The sequence below is a fragment of the Plasmodium malariae genome (assembly GCF_900090045.1).
Source record: "Plasmodium malariae genome assembly, chromosome: 12".
Taxonomy (NCBI): Eukaryota; Apicomplexa; class Aconoidasida; order Haemosporida; family Plasmodiidae; genus Plasmodium; species Plasmodium malariae.
Window position 1 is genome coordinate 1,861,627 of NC_041786.1, and position 16,955 is coordinate 1,878,581.

The 16,955-nt window shown below is 22.3% G+C and overlaps 4 protein-coding genes across 4 annotated transcripts; 1 reads left to right on the top strand and 3 right to left on the bottom strand.

The window, feature by feature from the left end:
- Positions 1 to 1,658: 1,658 nt before the first annotated feature.
- PmUG01_12050100 (conserved Plasmodium protein, unknown function) lies at positions 1,659 to 4,592 on the bottom strand (the record flags this gene model as incomplete). Its single annotated transcript, XM_029006720.1, has 1 exon — positions 1,659 to 4,592. The coding sequence occupies one exon, from the start codon at positions 4,590 to 4,592 to the stop codon at positions 1,659 to 1,661; it is 2,934 nt and encodes a 977-aa protein (XP_028863181.1).
- A 991-nt stretch (positions 4,593 to 5,583) lies between these two features.
- Positions 5,584 to 6,942, bottom strand: NIP7 (60S ribosome subunit biogenesis protein NIP7, putative; the record flags this gene model as incomplete). The annotated part of the gene is made up of 6 exons (XM_029006721.1): positions 5,584 to 5,625; positions 5,863 to 6,015; positions 6,183 to 6,338; positions 6,454 to 6,499; positions 6,696 to 6,752; positions 6,887 to 6,942. The coding sequence occupies 6 exons, from the start codon at positions 6,940 to 6,942 to the stop codon at positions 5,584 to 5,586; spliced, it is 510 nt and encodes a 169-aa protein (XP_028863182.1).
- A 2,029-nt stretch (positions 6,943 to 8,971) lies between these two features.
- PmUG01_12050300 (conserved Plasmodium protein, unknown function) lies at positions 8,972 to 9,793 on the top strand (the record flags this gene model as incomplete). Its single annotated transcript, XM_029006723.1, has 1 exon — positions 8,972 to 9,793. The coding sequence occupies one exon, from the start codon at positions 8,972 to 8,974 to the stop codon at positions 9,791 to 9,793; it is 822 nt and encodes a 273-aa protein (XP_028863183.1).
- A 439-nt stretch (positions 9,794 to 10,232) lies between these two features.
- On the bottom strand, positions 10,233 to 11,497 carry PmUG01_12050400 (conserved Plasmodium protein, unknown function; the record flags this gene model as incomplete). The annotated part of the gene is made up of 6 exons (XM_029006724.1): positions 10,233 to 10,291; positions 10,396 to 10,471; positions 10,648 to 10,661; positions 10,768 to 10,827; positions 11,016 to 11,080; positions 11,388 to 11,497. The coding sequence occupies 6 exons, from the start codon at positions 11,495 to 11,497 to the stop codon at positions 10,233 to 10,235; spliced, it is 384 nt and encodes a 127-aa protein (XP_028863184.1).
- Positions 11,498 to 16,955: the final 5,458 nt, after the last annotated feature.

A 16,955-nucleotide genomic window follows, 5' to 3' on the forward strand; every position in this document is an offset into this window, starting at 1 on the left:
TTCTGAAGAGGTATCATATGTCATGGATCAAGTTCATGTTAAAATGTACGAATACGTACATACATACATACATTTACATATATATATACATATAGTATATATAAAATGTACATACAAAATACATGTTATACGCATATAGTATACATATAATTTATACATACATATATATATATATATATATATACACATACTCATACATATATACACGATTATATGGGATGTAAAAAAAAAAAAAAAATTAAAGGATTTTTCTCGATGTTATATTGTAATACAAATAAAAAAAATTACAGTGAAAACAAAAATACTTAAACAAAATGTAAAATTCCAAAAGGATGTAATTTAATGTTCTCGTCATCATAAAATAATCATTACTGTATGCAATAAGTTATAAATGAACAAAAAAAAAAAAAAAAAATATACACTTGCCTTTTTGTAAACGTGGAAACAGGAAAAATAAAAAAACATTATATTATAAGGGTGTACTAATAAAAAAGAACGCAAAAGTGGAAACAAACATAGTTAATAATAAGGCAAAGCTAAAAAAAAAAGTTCAAAGGAAGTGTTTATTATATATTATGTGCACGTATATTACATATTACAAATACTTATAAATATGAACGGTATATGTACATTTTTATATTTTGTTTTCCCTTTTACGAAGCCCAATTAGTTACTATGCCCTTTTAATAAAGCACGCTTTTTAAAGTATTTTTAATTTTGTTCTTCTGTTTTTTTCCTTTTTCTTAATCTTAATCGTAATCTTATTCTTATTCTTATTCCTTTTTGTTGTGTCGTAGAGATACTTGGAGATATACATACCGCCAGTTTTCTTTCCTTAGGATTGCAAACTTTTTACAAACGTATTTAGAGAAAGAGGACAGGGGGAAAAATGCAAGACATTTTATGTATGTACATGTTTACACATATATACAATACATATAATAATAAAGGAATTGTTTTTTTAGTTCTCTATATATGTTATGCTTAAAAGATGAGTTCTTTTCAATCCACTTATATGATTGGTTGTTACGTTTTTTTGCACATCAATAGTTTCATTTATGTGTAGCAACAACTAATGCATTAGCTTTTTTATACAAGATCGATGAGTACGTATGGGTATTGTACATCAGAGTGACTCATTATTTCGTGAAGCGCCAAGTATATTTATATGTGTATATATATATATATATATGTGCAAACACTAATGTACATGTTTATTTATATATGTATATATCAGCTTAAAATTCACTAAAAAAAAAAAAAAATATTATAAAAAATATGCAGAATTGTACGAGATACTTTTTACTGTGTGCACATTTGGAAAAAATTTACATGCGCCCATGCAGTTTTCTTTTGGTATAGATAAGTTTATACAACACATGTAATATCATGATTATATCATACAATTGGTTTACTACAATTTTTTTGTAGATATTCCAGTATTGATAAAATGTGTATTCGTGGGACCGTTTTTGCCGTATTATAAATTCTAATTGCATAAAAAAAAAAAAAAAAGTATAAAGAAAAACAAACATGATAAGATGCATTTCATGCCTACTTGAAATTGAAAAAAAAAAAAAAAAAAAAAGAGTTATAAAAAGGACTAAGCAAAATGACAATAATGGGAGACTAACTAAATAGTTACTTCAAAAGGTTAACTACCTTCTGCGCCCCTTCTTTTTATGAATATTTTTCCCCTTTGTTTTCCTATACATTCTATTGTGCTTTTGGTCATTATAACTCTTCACAGAATTAGGGTAACCCTTTGTATGTGCGTTGTCAAAATGATGGATATTTTCTTTTTCCCCCTGTTCCTTCTGAAAATATTTTATTAATTCTTCGTAAGGAGAAAAAACTATCTCAATAAAATCAATTGCTGTTAACATATATGGAGGTAGTTGATTAACAGATATGCTTGCATTAGTGTCTAACGTTACGCCTGCACTTGGACTTTTTCGAGACAAAAAAAAATTATCATCCATATAAACATTTTTAAAGTTTTTCCCAATATCAGCTTGACATAAACCTCTAAAGTGTTTTTGTGTATTTTTATAGAATACATCGTATGGGTCATATTTCTCAAAATTTTCTCTGTTTATTATTTTTTGTTCGTTCAAATTAAAGTTAAGATTAATAATTTTATTTTGTATGTCAGATTTATTTTGATGAATGTAATTTTGCAGTGTTGTAGTGTATTCCTCATTAGAGTCATTCAATGATATGTCCATGGCTAGAGATGATATATCATTAAAAAAACATGAATGAAATAAAGTATTTTGAAAAAAGGTTGATAAGGTATCATTCATAAGAAATATGACTGTACCTTCTTTTTCTACAACAGGCTTAACTAACGGGTATTTAATCAAAATATTCTGAACAAGTTTTAAAATAGAAAATGATATTACATAATCTGCATGTAGAGAAATAGTACACAGCTGGTACACTATTCGGGATAATAACTGATTATTAGTAGATTTAAAATTATTATAATTATATGTAAAATTTTTAGTTTTTAGTAATAAATCAATACAATATAACAGCTCAGAGCAAAAATTGTATTTTTCTTCTCTCCCTATTTCTTTATTCCACTTGTTTTCTAAACAATTATTTTCGTTTAATCGGTTTGCACTAATCTGCCCTTTTCCACTTGTCACTGTATGATCCTCCTTGGCACTGGGTAAATAGCGAGAAAATTTACTGCAATCTTGAAAACTATTATACATAAAATTTCTCTGTTCTAATAAGAAGTAGGCTGAACCACTGTGCAAGAAGGGAATGGCTGACTCCAGCAAATTCAAAAGAGAAACAGCAATCCATGAACAATCAATGTATATGCTATCATTAACTTTATTTAATGTTTCAAGAAATATATGGATAGATGTAAGTATGAGGCAGCTGGGAACAATTTTTCTATTGTCCCTACTGTTACTATTGCCGCTAACTCCGCTAACAACGTTAACGCCAAAGCAACCGCTATTTCCGCTACGAGTGATATTGTTACTATTTGCCGTAGCCAAACTCTTAATTTCTTTAAAAACATCATCCATGAGTATCTTATTTACATATAATGCATAATACGAAATAGCGTGCAGCACATTTTTTACAAGTGGCGTAGAATATTTGTTATACTCTCTTAATATACACAAATAAACCAAAAATAGTTGATCTAATATTTTTTCTATATTTTTTTCCATTATTTTTAGCTCCCCACTTATATTTGTTTTTATTCTTAATTCCTTATTCACTTCGTTATTTTCCGCATTTCCTATATCGTCCATAGAATATAATTTTGCATTCATCTTTTTCTCCCCTATACATATTTTTGAAAATATTTTTAAGAGGTTAGGACTAATATATTTTTCTTTTTTAAAAAAAATATTTACAAAATGATCTATTAAATATAATGTAATAGATAAATTATTATCATTATCTATTATTTCTTTAACAGTATTTAAGCATTTCATACAAAGTATGTCACAGTTAATCTTGTGCTTTCCCTTCATCTTTTTATTCTTAACTTGTGTTCTATTATACTTCTTCATACTGTATGTTTGTATATTGGAATATAATAAAAGATATTCAAATAATTTTTCATCTTTAGACAAGTTTAAATTAACTGTTACTATATCACATAATAAATTTACATAAACAGTTATGTTGTCACGTATATTTCCTTTTAATATTACACAGAAATCTTTAAAATATTTTACCGTATTTTTTTCTAACATGTTTACAGTTTGCACAATATTGGAGTAACTGTTTCCTTGCATATATGATTTTTTCTTGTAGTTTATCATTAAGCCGTTACTACTATTATGATTGTTAAATTTGGTGTTTCCACTTTTGTCATTTTTTTGATAATCCGTCTTTAAAATTTTATATGATGGAGTTATATATTTTAGAACTGTGCATATAGATATGCAGCTTAAGAGGTTTATATGTTCATAATACTTGATTTTTTTCTTAACTGCAATACTGCCACTAGTGTTATTGTCATTACGCATGTTACTACTTTTACTTTTACTGTTAATGTTACTGTTACTGTTACCGCTACTGCTATTATTGTCGCTTCTATTATCGTCCCAATTTTTGGATAACTCCTTTTTTCTTTTTAAGCTTTCATTAAAAATATAAAATAGCAAATTCATTTTATCAATGTTAAGATTCTGGTCCCCTATAATACTATTTGAAATTGTTGCTATCTCATTTTTAATATCATGAAGATGTTTCATTTTATTCGAAATTTTCAGCATCTCTTCTTCTATTGGACTTTTAACTATTTTCTCTTTTTTTTTTTTTTTTATCTTATCTAACATTTTTCTTAATTTTAATTTTTCTCTTTCTATTTTTTTACTTTTTCTTTTCTTTTGTTCTTCCGTCCTGTTGCCTATCTCATCATCATCATTGTCATTATCATCATCATTATTATCTTCGTATGTTAACATTCCATTTCTTTTTATTTTTGGTAAATTAAAATTTTCTCTTCTAATTTTTTCGCTCACTTCTATATTAAACGTCCTTACTCCTAATTCGCTCTTCCCCATTTCGTCTTCCTCATTTTTCTTTTTTTTTAGTTTCATTTTTGCCAACATTGCCTATATATTTATATCTACATATATATTATGTGTAAGCTGCTGCTTGGTATTATATTTATTACATCAATGTATGTTTTTTATGCTAACTTGTGTAAGGTATATATATTCATTAACTTGTTTACAAGCTCATTACTCATATGCATATAAACATTGACTTATGATTTTGCTAATTTATTATGAATGCATTAATATGTAATTTTTCTCATTACAAAATTAACTACTTGACAGTTTTTTTTTTTTTTTTTTTTTCTACTGTTATATCTTTGTAAAAAGTTGTTTGCTATGAACTTCGTTTTTCATAAATATATGGATATATAGGTAGAGATATATACGTATATATGCATATATACATATATGTATACTAACGTATAACTTTTTGTTTCCAATTAATGCATAACACGGAAGAACACAAATATATTGTAAAAAAACATATCGCTCCTACAATGATGAAGTATAAATATATACATTACATATGTACATATTTTTTTTCATTGTATGGAAATGTAAAAGTTTATTACATTTATATATTTCTTTTTTCGTCATTTCTTGAGTGTTTCAGTTAAATGTAAGAATATACTTGTGCAGCTTCTAAACGCAACATTGTACATAACATGTTGCATATTAATTGCAGTAACAAATACTATTAAAAACAAAATTATATACTTTTAAAAATATGAAATAACAGTTTTTCATTTTTTATATAAATGTAAAGTTTCCATAATTTTTTATTTTTTTAAATGTTCGCGCATTATTTATAAAAGTAAAAAGATAATACATTATTATATAAAAACACAAACAACAGTTACAAAAAATAAATTAAAAGAAATAGTTTTTCTTATTATTTATGCATTCATCTATTTGTTTATTTATTTGTTTATTTATTTATTTATTTTGTTAACAAAAACCAAAAATTTAATAGGTTCATATGTTTAATATACAAATGTTTTAAAAAAAAGAAAAAGAAAAAAAATGTTATTTCATTTGATTCTTATATAGTTTCTTCACTTCTTAAATATTCTCCAATATCACCCTGTAAAATGCGGAAATACATACATAGATAAATGATAAACACACAAATTACGAGGAGAAAAATAGGTACGTACTTATATATATATATATGTACATACATATTACATATTTATATATATAATATATGTGTCAATGGGGTAAAAAGCAGTCCGTTTAGGACATTGACAAGACTCACTTAGCATGAGTATAATAAAATAAAGAGTCGCATAATTTCATGCCAATAGAGGAAAGAAAATACCTGATGAATTAATATAATGTCCATAACATTTAAAATTTTGATGTCCTGTGTATTTCTCATAGATACACCAAATCCTATTGGATTATCGTTCATTGATAAAACCATTACACCATCTCCTTTTTTTATATTGTCACTTATTTTTAATAAATGACTCTGCAAAAATTGAAGCGCAAAAAATGTACTTACGTATATACATATGCATATATATATACACATTCACATAATTGATGCAAACAACAGATACCCCTATGTGTGATGGAATAAAAATAATAAAAAATGTTACAATACATTCATATGGTTTTCTCTTTTTTTGTCCTAACTTTAATGACATTGTTTCCAAATAAAAAGCTTTTTTCTCCGGATTCCTTTAACCAAATTTTATGAATGCAAAATTCGCTTAAAAGAGATAAGGAAGTAATTTTTAAAAAAAAATTATTTGCTTTCGTAAATTTTCCAAGGCATGTTCCCAAGGACATCTAAATTAAGGAAAAAAAAAAAAAAAAAAAAAAAAAACCTCAAATAAAAAGCATATTTATTAACATTATTCGTTCAAATTTTTTTATTAATGAAAGAGGAATAAATTTTTATTACCAATGAGTTTTTATTTATGGATTTGGCTTGCTTAGCTATGTCCGCCCTGAAAAAATATCAAGAAAAGTTTGTTATTCATAAGCAAAATGCATTGTATTATGAATATACATACGCCTATATATGTATATACATATGTAAATACATAGGTACATAAATATACATATATATATATACGAATTTAAGTATGCCTCTTCAAGTTAATTTAAAAATACCGAATAAAGTAAACGTTTAATTTGTGTAACCTTAAAACATATTCTTCATTATTGTAAGACAACATACTTAACAAATTATTCCCTAAGCTGTAAAAAAAAAAAATAAATATAAAAAAATTTACAAAAATATAAATATATATATTCTCCTCATTTTCTCATTTCAAAAAATATATTAAAGGCCAATAAAATTTTAATCATGGTATTATTTTTATATAAGTTACAATTTCGAAAGCTTTTTAAAAACTAGCATAGTTTCTTGGTCATTTAACGGCCTCATTTTTATTAATATTCGTTTTATATATCTTTAATAATAGAAAAAAAAAAAAAAAAAAAAAAAAGCATTGATTTTAATTATGTAGAAGCATTATTAAAGGTAAAAAAAAAAAAGGCAAAAAAAAAAAACTATACATAAGTAGCCTGTATATAGAAATAATATATCCTTTTTTACTGCTTTACTTATTATGACACGAACCCAATATTGTACTTAAAATTTATACATTTACAACTAAAGTGATGTTAGGTTCTTTGGTGCGGTAGATTAAATTTTATTCTTCTATTTGGCGCTCATTAAGTTATTTTGACACAGATTTATTAAAAATAATATGTACTATTCTTCCTGAACATGCCATATTTTTTTTTTTTTTTTTTACAGAATAGAGTAAAAATTATGAACAAGCAATAAGCTAACTTTTTCTAAATATAAAAAAAAAAAAAATTACTACTTCGTTTTTACATTAATCGGAAGAAAATAGATAATCCAACATACGTAAAAAAATGTATATATATATATATATATATATATATATATATATTTTTTTTTTTTTTTTTTTTTTTCTGTAAACCCATAGAATATTCTTTTTTACAATACTTTTTCGCTGAAGCACCATTAATTATTTTTTAAAATCACACAAAAAATGTATATAATATTATATAGAATGTATCTGTAGAAAAGTAGTACATTTCATAAGGTAACAAAAGAAAATATAATAATAGGAATTATAACTGTATGCTTATGCATATAAGTATAATTATATATTAACTACACGAAATATTTGTTTTAAGGTATTAACAGATAATTTAAAACACGCTGCATAATATAAATTTGGGGACGAATTTGTTATATATATATGCATACTTCTATAAAATATAAGTAAAGTGTGCACAATTTGAATTCTTAAAACAGAATTACCTATTCGTAATGTATTTGCTTTTTTTTAGCATATAATAATTTAAAAATTATAAAAAACAAAAATAGTTTCCCTTCTTTTAGAAAGACAGTTTACGTTTATTGTTCCTAATATAATAAAATAAGGTGAATTTATATATACAGTTCTTTTGGAGAAAATAAGAGATAAACGCATTTGCTTATGTATTTTTTCTTTTTACTTGTAATAAAGGATTCTTGCAATGTTTTACATTTTTATCCCAGAAAATTTCACAATAATTTCTATATGTATGTATATGTGTAAATACATATATGCTTATATATGTAGACATTTTGCCTTGCTTTTAGATATTATTATTTCCTTCAAAAAAGTTCCGAATTAAAGGGGAAAATATTTCCCTTTCTTTTTAGAGAAGCGCTTTTACGTTTTTAGACATTTACCTTTATAATTAAGATATATATATATTAATATATATATATACATATGTATGTTTAGAAATAAAATGAAAAAAAGAGAAGGAATTATTTTTTTATGAAGTTCAAAATAATATAATTTTTTTTGTTAAAAACTCGCTGCAATAAAAATAAACTGGGTTTATGTAGTACTTATAGAGACTGGCGAAAAATTCCTTTTCCTTTATCCCTTATCCGTTATCCTTTTTCCTTTTTTTTTTTTCTTTTCTATTTTATTTAATATAAATCTTTTGTCATGTAATAAGCAAATTATCAGAAAAAAAGGAAAACAAGTGAGCATAAATATAAATGATCTAATAGATAAATAAAATAAAAGAAAAAAAAGATAATGAAACACAGAAAAAAAAAAAATAGAGAATAAATTAAAGAAGAAGAAAAAAAGATATAAACAAAAGTAACGTGAAACCCATGAAAGAAATAAGGTTAATGCTTACTTGATCGTATGTAAAACATCAAAACGAATGCGAAAACCAGTAGCGTTGATAATAATAAGTTAAGTACATCTATGAAAAAATTAGAAGAAACAAATTTACACATGCGTATACACACACACACACACATGTTTGTATGTATGTATACATGGGTAAATAATGAAATAAATAAAGAAAAAATTTCTTAAAATATAATTCATTTAACACACACACACAAAAAAAAAAAAAAAAAAAAAATGGAGAACTACGAAAAGTTATTTGAAAGTATAGATTTAAAAGATGACAATGCATATAATATTATAAAGGAAAGTGAAGAAAAAAAGATAAAAAAAATATTGTACAAATCAAAACATGATCCTAATTTATTACCAAGCTATTCAACTTTTAATCTAAGAGGGAAACGTTACAGCATTTCTAATGTAGCAGGTGAACTAGTTAAAAAAGTAGAGAAACAAAAGAAAGTAAAAGATTTACAAAATAGTTATGACAAAAAAATATTAAAAAAAGGAGAAAAAAATCAAACGATACCATCTCTTAATGAAATAAGAAAAATAAATCCAACTTTATTAACAATTAAGGAAAAAAAAAAAAAATATAAAGACGCTCTACCAGACAGACATGATATACCATTAATGAATTTAACAGCAGATGTTGATTATGTTTATGATAATGCTGTTCAAGTGATTAATACAAAACCTGTTGTTAAAAAAAAAAAGGAAGGAAAAATTCTCTTAGATGAAGACCCACTAACCAAAGAAGACTATGGTAAAATAAGTCCATATCTAATTAAAATAAAAAATGAATTAAGAGAAAAAGAAAGTTTGAAGAAACAAGATATTATTGATGAAGAAAAAATAGCTAAAGAATTAGAATTAAAAAAGGAGAATTTATTGGTAGAACTTAAAAATAAATATAATGAAATCAATAAAGAATATTTAAAGATATCCCATATTGTCGATATTAATTCGGTTAGGAAATTAAAAAAAAAGGAAAATTACGAAAAGGAACTAAATCAGTTAGAAAAGGATATACAAAAATTAGAAAAAATGAGTTACTAAATAGAGTGGATCTCTTCATTTTATATTTCTTTTTTCTTTTTTTTTTTAACCATCTTATTTTTACTATTATTTTTATGGAAAACGCAAGTAGAGCATTAATTCTGACTATCATTTCATATATTTTTTAACATTCACCTTATTTTTCATATGATAAGGTTCGTACAACTCTTTTTTTTTTTTTAAATTAATTATGTGTCTTATGATAAAATTTAATTGTATATACGTTCATGATAAAAAAAGAGAAAATCAATAAATTATTAATTTCCATTTTCCAACAAATAATTATATATTATCTATATATCAGTAAATATAAAAAGGAAATTAATGAAAAAATGGGAAGGTAAAAAAAAGAGTAAAAAAAAAAAAAGTTAAATATATGTACAGATGTATGTAGCAAAACAAACAAAATTTTATTCTTTTTTTTCATTTTTTTTTAAATTTAAATTAATAATATTGGACCATTTATGTCCAGTGATTCTTTTCTCTTATTTTCATTTGCTTCATCATCTAAACAAATAAAGAACATTTATATATGTTTATTGTACTTTTGATCTAAAAAGAAGTTCACGAATAAATGTGTATATGCTTGTTTGAAATTTTACCCATTTTTGTGTTCCCTAGGAATGGAGAACTTTTGCTTTCCTTTTCAGAGGAAGATCTTTCAACTTCCATTTCATTCTAATTAGTAAAAAAGTGCATATATATATATATGTTAATATATAAGTAGATATATGTATATATGTATGTATATACATATTCCCAAATAAATATTTAAAAAAATGGGAAGGAAATGTATATAGAAATAATTTGTTCTTCCAGTTGTATAAGCTCAATAAAAGTTTCATTTATTTTACCTCGTTGTTTTCATCTATTAAAAAAAAAAAAAAAATTATATTTTTTATATAAATTCATATACTAACAAAAAAAAAAAAAAATTATAAAATTATTTGTAAAATAATTTATAATAAAATTACTTGAAATATAAAATTCTTTATAATATTTTCGAAGCAAGGTAGTTCCTTCTTTCTGAATTTCTTAAAGTTGTAAAGAAACATACAGGTAGTGTGTATACAAACACATATATATATTTTTATAATAAAAGTTTGTACATGTGCGCAAAAAGGGGATTATATAAATTTTTGAATTTTCATTAGTAGCATATATGTTTGCTTCATAAAAATCCCTTTTATGCGTCATTTTATTTTTTTTTTTCCATTTGAACCTGATGTTATAAAAATTTTTAAATTTTCCTTTAATTTTGCTAATTCTTTTGCCGATACCTTCCACCTGACTCAGAAGAACGTTTATGCTTCATATATTTTTTAGGTTTGTCAATTTTGTGTTTATATGTACAATGCTTTTTGTATTTTATATTACTTTATTTTATTTTTGATGTATAATTTACTTTTAAAAATTTTTATGTGTCTTCTGTTATTTATAAGTATTTTTTATTTTATATTTTCTCTTTTTATTCTTATTTAATTTCAAGGTTTTTTTTTTTTTTTTTTTTTTTGTAGTTACTAAAGATTTATATTTTGTTTATTTAATTTTACTCAAGAATAATTTTAAATGATACAAATTTTATATAAGTCACCTTTGCAAAGGAATCATTTCATAATTTATTAAAGGAATATCGTATGTCTTTTTGAGGAGAACGCTTTTATTAAAAATAAAAAAGAAAAGCAGCAATAGTATTATTTTCATGATGCCCTTATTAATGAATAAGAGAAATTATAATATAATATAATATTTAAAATTATACGATACAAGGCTAAATGAGCAATAAAATTACAAAAGAAGAAAATATAGTAAAATAATAACCCTTGGAAGTTATGAACTTTTATTACAGAATAATTTATTTAAATGGTATGAGACTACATTTAATCGCTTTTTATGTTAATTCGTAATCATTTATTTGTCAACTCACATATACACGTAAAAATGTATAAACGTAAAAATGTATAAACGTAAAAATGTATAAACGTAAAAATGTATAAACGTAAAAATGTATAAACGTAAAAATGTATAAACGTAAAAATGTATAAACGTAAAAAAGTATAAACGTAAAAAAGTATAAACGTAAAAAAGTATAAACGTAAATATGTATAAATGTAAAAATGTATAAACGTAAAAAAGTATAAACGTAAATATGTACAAATATACAAATGAATAAACATGTTTTTGTTGTGTTTAAAAAACACTTTCATATGATGTGTACATACACATTTTTATTCTGTCACAAAAGTTTTATATAATATTCACTGAAAAAAAAACTTTTTCCCCTTTGTGACCCAAGATATTCATTGTTTTATTTTTTCTTTTTTTTTTTTTTTTTTTTTGATAAGATAAATCCAAAGTTGAAAATGTATGAACCAACAACTGTAAAATATATATGCACACACGTACATGTATAAATATTCATACATGCACGAATGCCCAAATTTTATTATATATATTCGCCGTTAACGATACATTTTTTATTTTTTTTATAAAAAAACATGAGTATGTCATATAAATAGTGTTTTTTTAAATTTGTATCAACATTAATAAAGCAGGGGAAAAAAAAAATTATGAACAAATAAGAATTTTGAAAAAAAAATAAAGATAACTATCTATTTACAAGTTTGACATTTTGGCCTTATACAACAGCACATAAAAGTATGCTATACAACTCTCGATATCAATATATAAAGCCATCTTTTGCATATATATAAAATAGGTAAAACTATATTGGCTCGTATATATACATTTGTATATATGAGCTTATTAAAATATGCGACTTTAATTTCTGCTATATCATATATGTTTTCAGATAAACCGTTTTTAAGATTAAAATCCTTTTCATAAACAAAAAAAAAAAAAAAAAAAAATTATGAAATAGGATAATAATTATATATATATTATTCTTACAATTTTATCATTTTTACTCTTTTTTTAATTTCCTTTTTTTCACTTTTGATCTTGTTTCGTCATTTCAGTTGAATACCTATTTTAACAATTGTAAATAAAAAAAAAAAATTATAAATTATTAAATAAATAACACACGAATTTGCAAAGTATTTTATATTTCCACTTTACCGTTTCCCTATAATTAATAATAATTTTTTAACTTGTTGAAGGCTTGAACAAATATAAATATTAATCTATATTATATATATTTAAGAAAAGAGAACTGTAAAAGAATTATAAATAAAATATATTAGTAAAGTAATAATTTTTTTTTTCTTATTATACTTTAATAAATATACTGTGGACCGAGATTAAGCATCTATAGTTGAAGTATACTCTGAAACCTTTCATAGAATTTTTTTACCTTGAAAATTTTTTACTTAATAAAACTATTTTTTTCTTATTGAAAAAAAAAAAAAAAAAGTTAAGTAGTATAAAAACAGAAAAAAATAAGCTAACTAATTCAGAAAAAGAAAAAAAAAAAAAGTGTATATATTTTAGGTATGTAGAAAAATTCTGAACGAGAGCAAAAAAAAAAAAAAAAAAAAAAAGTTTTGTGTGTAAAACATTATATACACTATTATTACGTAAACAGAATTTTTTGGAAAGTTAATATAAAAACGTTCTTTTGAAATTGGTTTCCATCTATAAGTGTTTTAAAAGACTTTTTTTTTAATGAAGTGTAAAACAAATTAACTAAAATATAAAGGGTATAATATATGAAAAAATTGTTTTTTTTCTACAGTAGAATTTTATAAAAAAAAAGGGGAAAAAACTTTATACACAGAAGTAGTAGAAGAAATTAATTTTAGATTTATTAATAAAAAAAAAAAAATTATATAAAATATATACGTATATACATATATATGTAAACACGAATTAGCTACTATTAATCAACAATGGTAATTTGGTTTAGTGTGTACCGTAAGCAAAATGTTATATTTCATTTTAAGGATTCTAATGTTTTTTAAATTGACGTACATAATACTTTATTTACAATATCATTTTTGCCCCAGTATTATAAATTAAATTATTTATAATAAAACGTGTAAAAAAAAGTCACCTCAAAAAAAATAATAATTCAGTGTTAAGTTCCTCTTATTATGTATATATATTTTACATACATAGTACACTTTTACTTTTGAGAAATTAACTGTATATTTAAAATTAAAAAAAAAAAAAATGAAAGTGTAATATTATGATGTTACATGATTTGTTAGGATGAATATAAAATAAATAAAAGACATTATATTCTCACTGAAGAAAACAAAATATTGATTAAATAAAAATTATTTCGCTCGTGCTTGTGTTGTGTATAAAAATAATAAAAATGAAACTTTATATTTTTTACAGTTCATCTAATATTATTCTCTCCATTTTATTTAATGCGTTTGGTTATTTAAATCTTACTTTTTTCTTTTTTTTTTTTTTTTTATTTATAAACTTTTAGTCTTTTTGAGTTTTTCTTTTTACATTATATTAAGAGAAACTCGTTTCTACATGTTTTTTACAGATATTCTGATTTCATAAACATATATATATATATATTCTTTTTTATATGTACATTAATATTTACACATATATAAAATTATGTGGTTTTTCTTCTTTACATTATAGAAGATTTGTAGCATATATTTTATTTGAATATATACACTTAGAGCACATGTAATTAATATTATTTAAGCTTATAAAAATAAATAGATATATGTGCGAATATATAAAGATATATATTTTTCTTCATTTTTCTTGAAAGTTATATATTTAGTAATATTTTGTTGTTTGTTAACTCATATTATGTTTACATGTTCATACCAATGTTTTATTAACACGAAAAAATGACTCCTTTTGTATTTTTACCTTTTTTTTTTTTTTTTTTTTTGGTAATTATTTTGAATATGCTAAATTTTTAATTTTCATTGTTTAATAAAAATAAAAAATAATAAAGCCATTCACAATATTTTCTATTCATTTGTAATTTAATATGTATATTTAATGAAATTCAAAATACGTGAATTTTAGAGAATATAAAAAATGCACATTTTTTTTTATTTTTCTGTTTTTAAGCTTTTATCGCTTTTGCTTGTATTTATCTGTAAATATCTTTAATTTAAAAAAAAAGAATATGTAAGTATATCTATTCCACAAAATAGCAAAAACGTTTTTTTTTATGTTTATTGTAAATATGCATAATAATTATTTTTATTGCAGAAAATATGAATTATATAATAATCCATGTGTACATATTTCTATAACTTATGTAATTGTAATACTAGAAAATCAGAAAGAACACATGTTTATTCAACAATATACTCAAATATATATTATAATTAATTTTTAAAGCACTAATTTTTTTATAATATTTTAAATAAAAATTAAATTTTTTTTTTCCTACATATATAAATATACAGCTTACATAATACGTATATTGATATATAAAAATATTTACAGTTATTTTGCTTATTTTTCTTTCTTGTAAAGTTAAATTTTCGCACGTGTTTATATATATATGTATATATAATAAAACAGTTTGGTGAAAGAAATATTTACTGTTCGTTCCTTATATATAGTATATCTTGAATAAGAAAAAGAAAAAAAAAAAATGTGAACTAGAATATAGATGCAGAGAAAAAAACAAAAATAATATATAGTTTTTTTTCCTACCGATAAGGAACACACTATCAATGTTCATTATATATTGAATATAAAAAATTTAATATAATATATTCTTAAGTGTAATCTTATAAATTTGTATATTTTTTTGTACACGGATGTACAAACATATCTATATAATAAATTCATTTCATATTATGCGTATTTATACATTTTTTTGTATTGTAGGAATGAAAAAATATATATTTTCTTTTGTGCGTAGTGAAATTTTTTTTTTTTTAAATATATGTATATAAATATATATATATATGAACATATATCAATAAATATAGTATGTTTTTTAATAAATTTTTTTTGAAAGAAAAAGATGTTGAAAGTAGCAGAAAATTAAATGACTCATTGTACACTGTTAAATGATGAAGTTTCATTTTTTGATATGTGTATTGTCATTTAATAATTTTGTGCTTTCCATATAATTATAATGACAGGAATAATTTGTATATAACAATTTTTATGAACAGTTTTTTTTTGGAGGGTGCATAATTTTTTCTTTTATTAATATGTACCTATTATTTATATATTTACAGCCTACCTAGCTCAATTTTTAAAAATTTATATATGTAGATTGGGGTTCTTATTTCTTCATTTTACCAAAATATTGATATACATGTATGTATTAAAAATTTTTGGCATTATGTGATTGCATATATTTTTAATAAGTGCTTTTTTAATCTACATGAACACAGACACATATATATATAATATATATATACATACATATATATAATACCTGTTTATTCATATATATATAGTATATAAACATTACATGTTTACACCTATATTAGGTAATTTGTTTCACATAATGCTTCTATGTGTTTCCTTGCTTGAAATATCCTTCATTTTTAATCGAAATATTATTGTTTTTAACAATTCTGTCTAGATATTGTTCCTTTTTTACATTTTTAATTTTACAAAAAATTTTTGAAGAATTTTTTATAAGAGCTTTGAAGGCCTTACGTTTAAATTGTCATATAAAAACTTCAGAAAAATTTGTTCTTAATTGGGTGCATATATTATATTTGTATATTTTTATTTATATATATACATAATATATTTACAAATATATATAAAAATAAAAATAATTTTAACTTTTTAAACGTAATATATATATATACTATTTATATATATTTATATAAATGTAAAATTATTGTTACAAAAAAGTGTTTTTTTCTTCCCATTTTGTGTTAAAAATGTGCTTTTATTTTAAATGAATATATGTAAAAATTTAATCTTTATATATATACACTTTTTTTTTTTATTATATTTTATTTTTTAAAAAGGGCTGCATGCAACCAAAAAAAAATTTTAATAAAAGCTCGCATGCAAAAAGCGGTTACAAGAAAAACTAAAGGTTCTAAGAAACCAAAAAAAAAAAGTATAAATTTAATATATATTTGTAATAACACTTGACTTATCTATATATTTATTAAAATTAAAAAATTTTTAAAATATATATATGTATATATATATATATAATATATATAAATTTAATATTTAAACGAATAATATATATGAAAATTTCAAGTAAAATTGTATAATATAC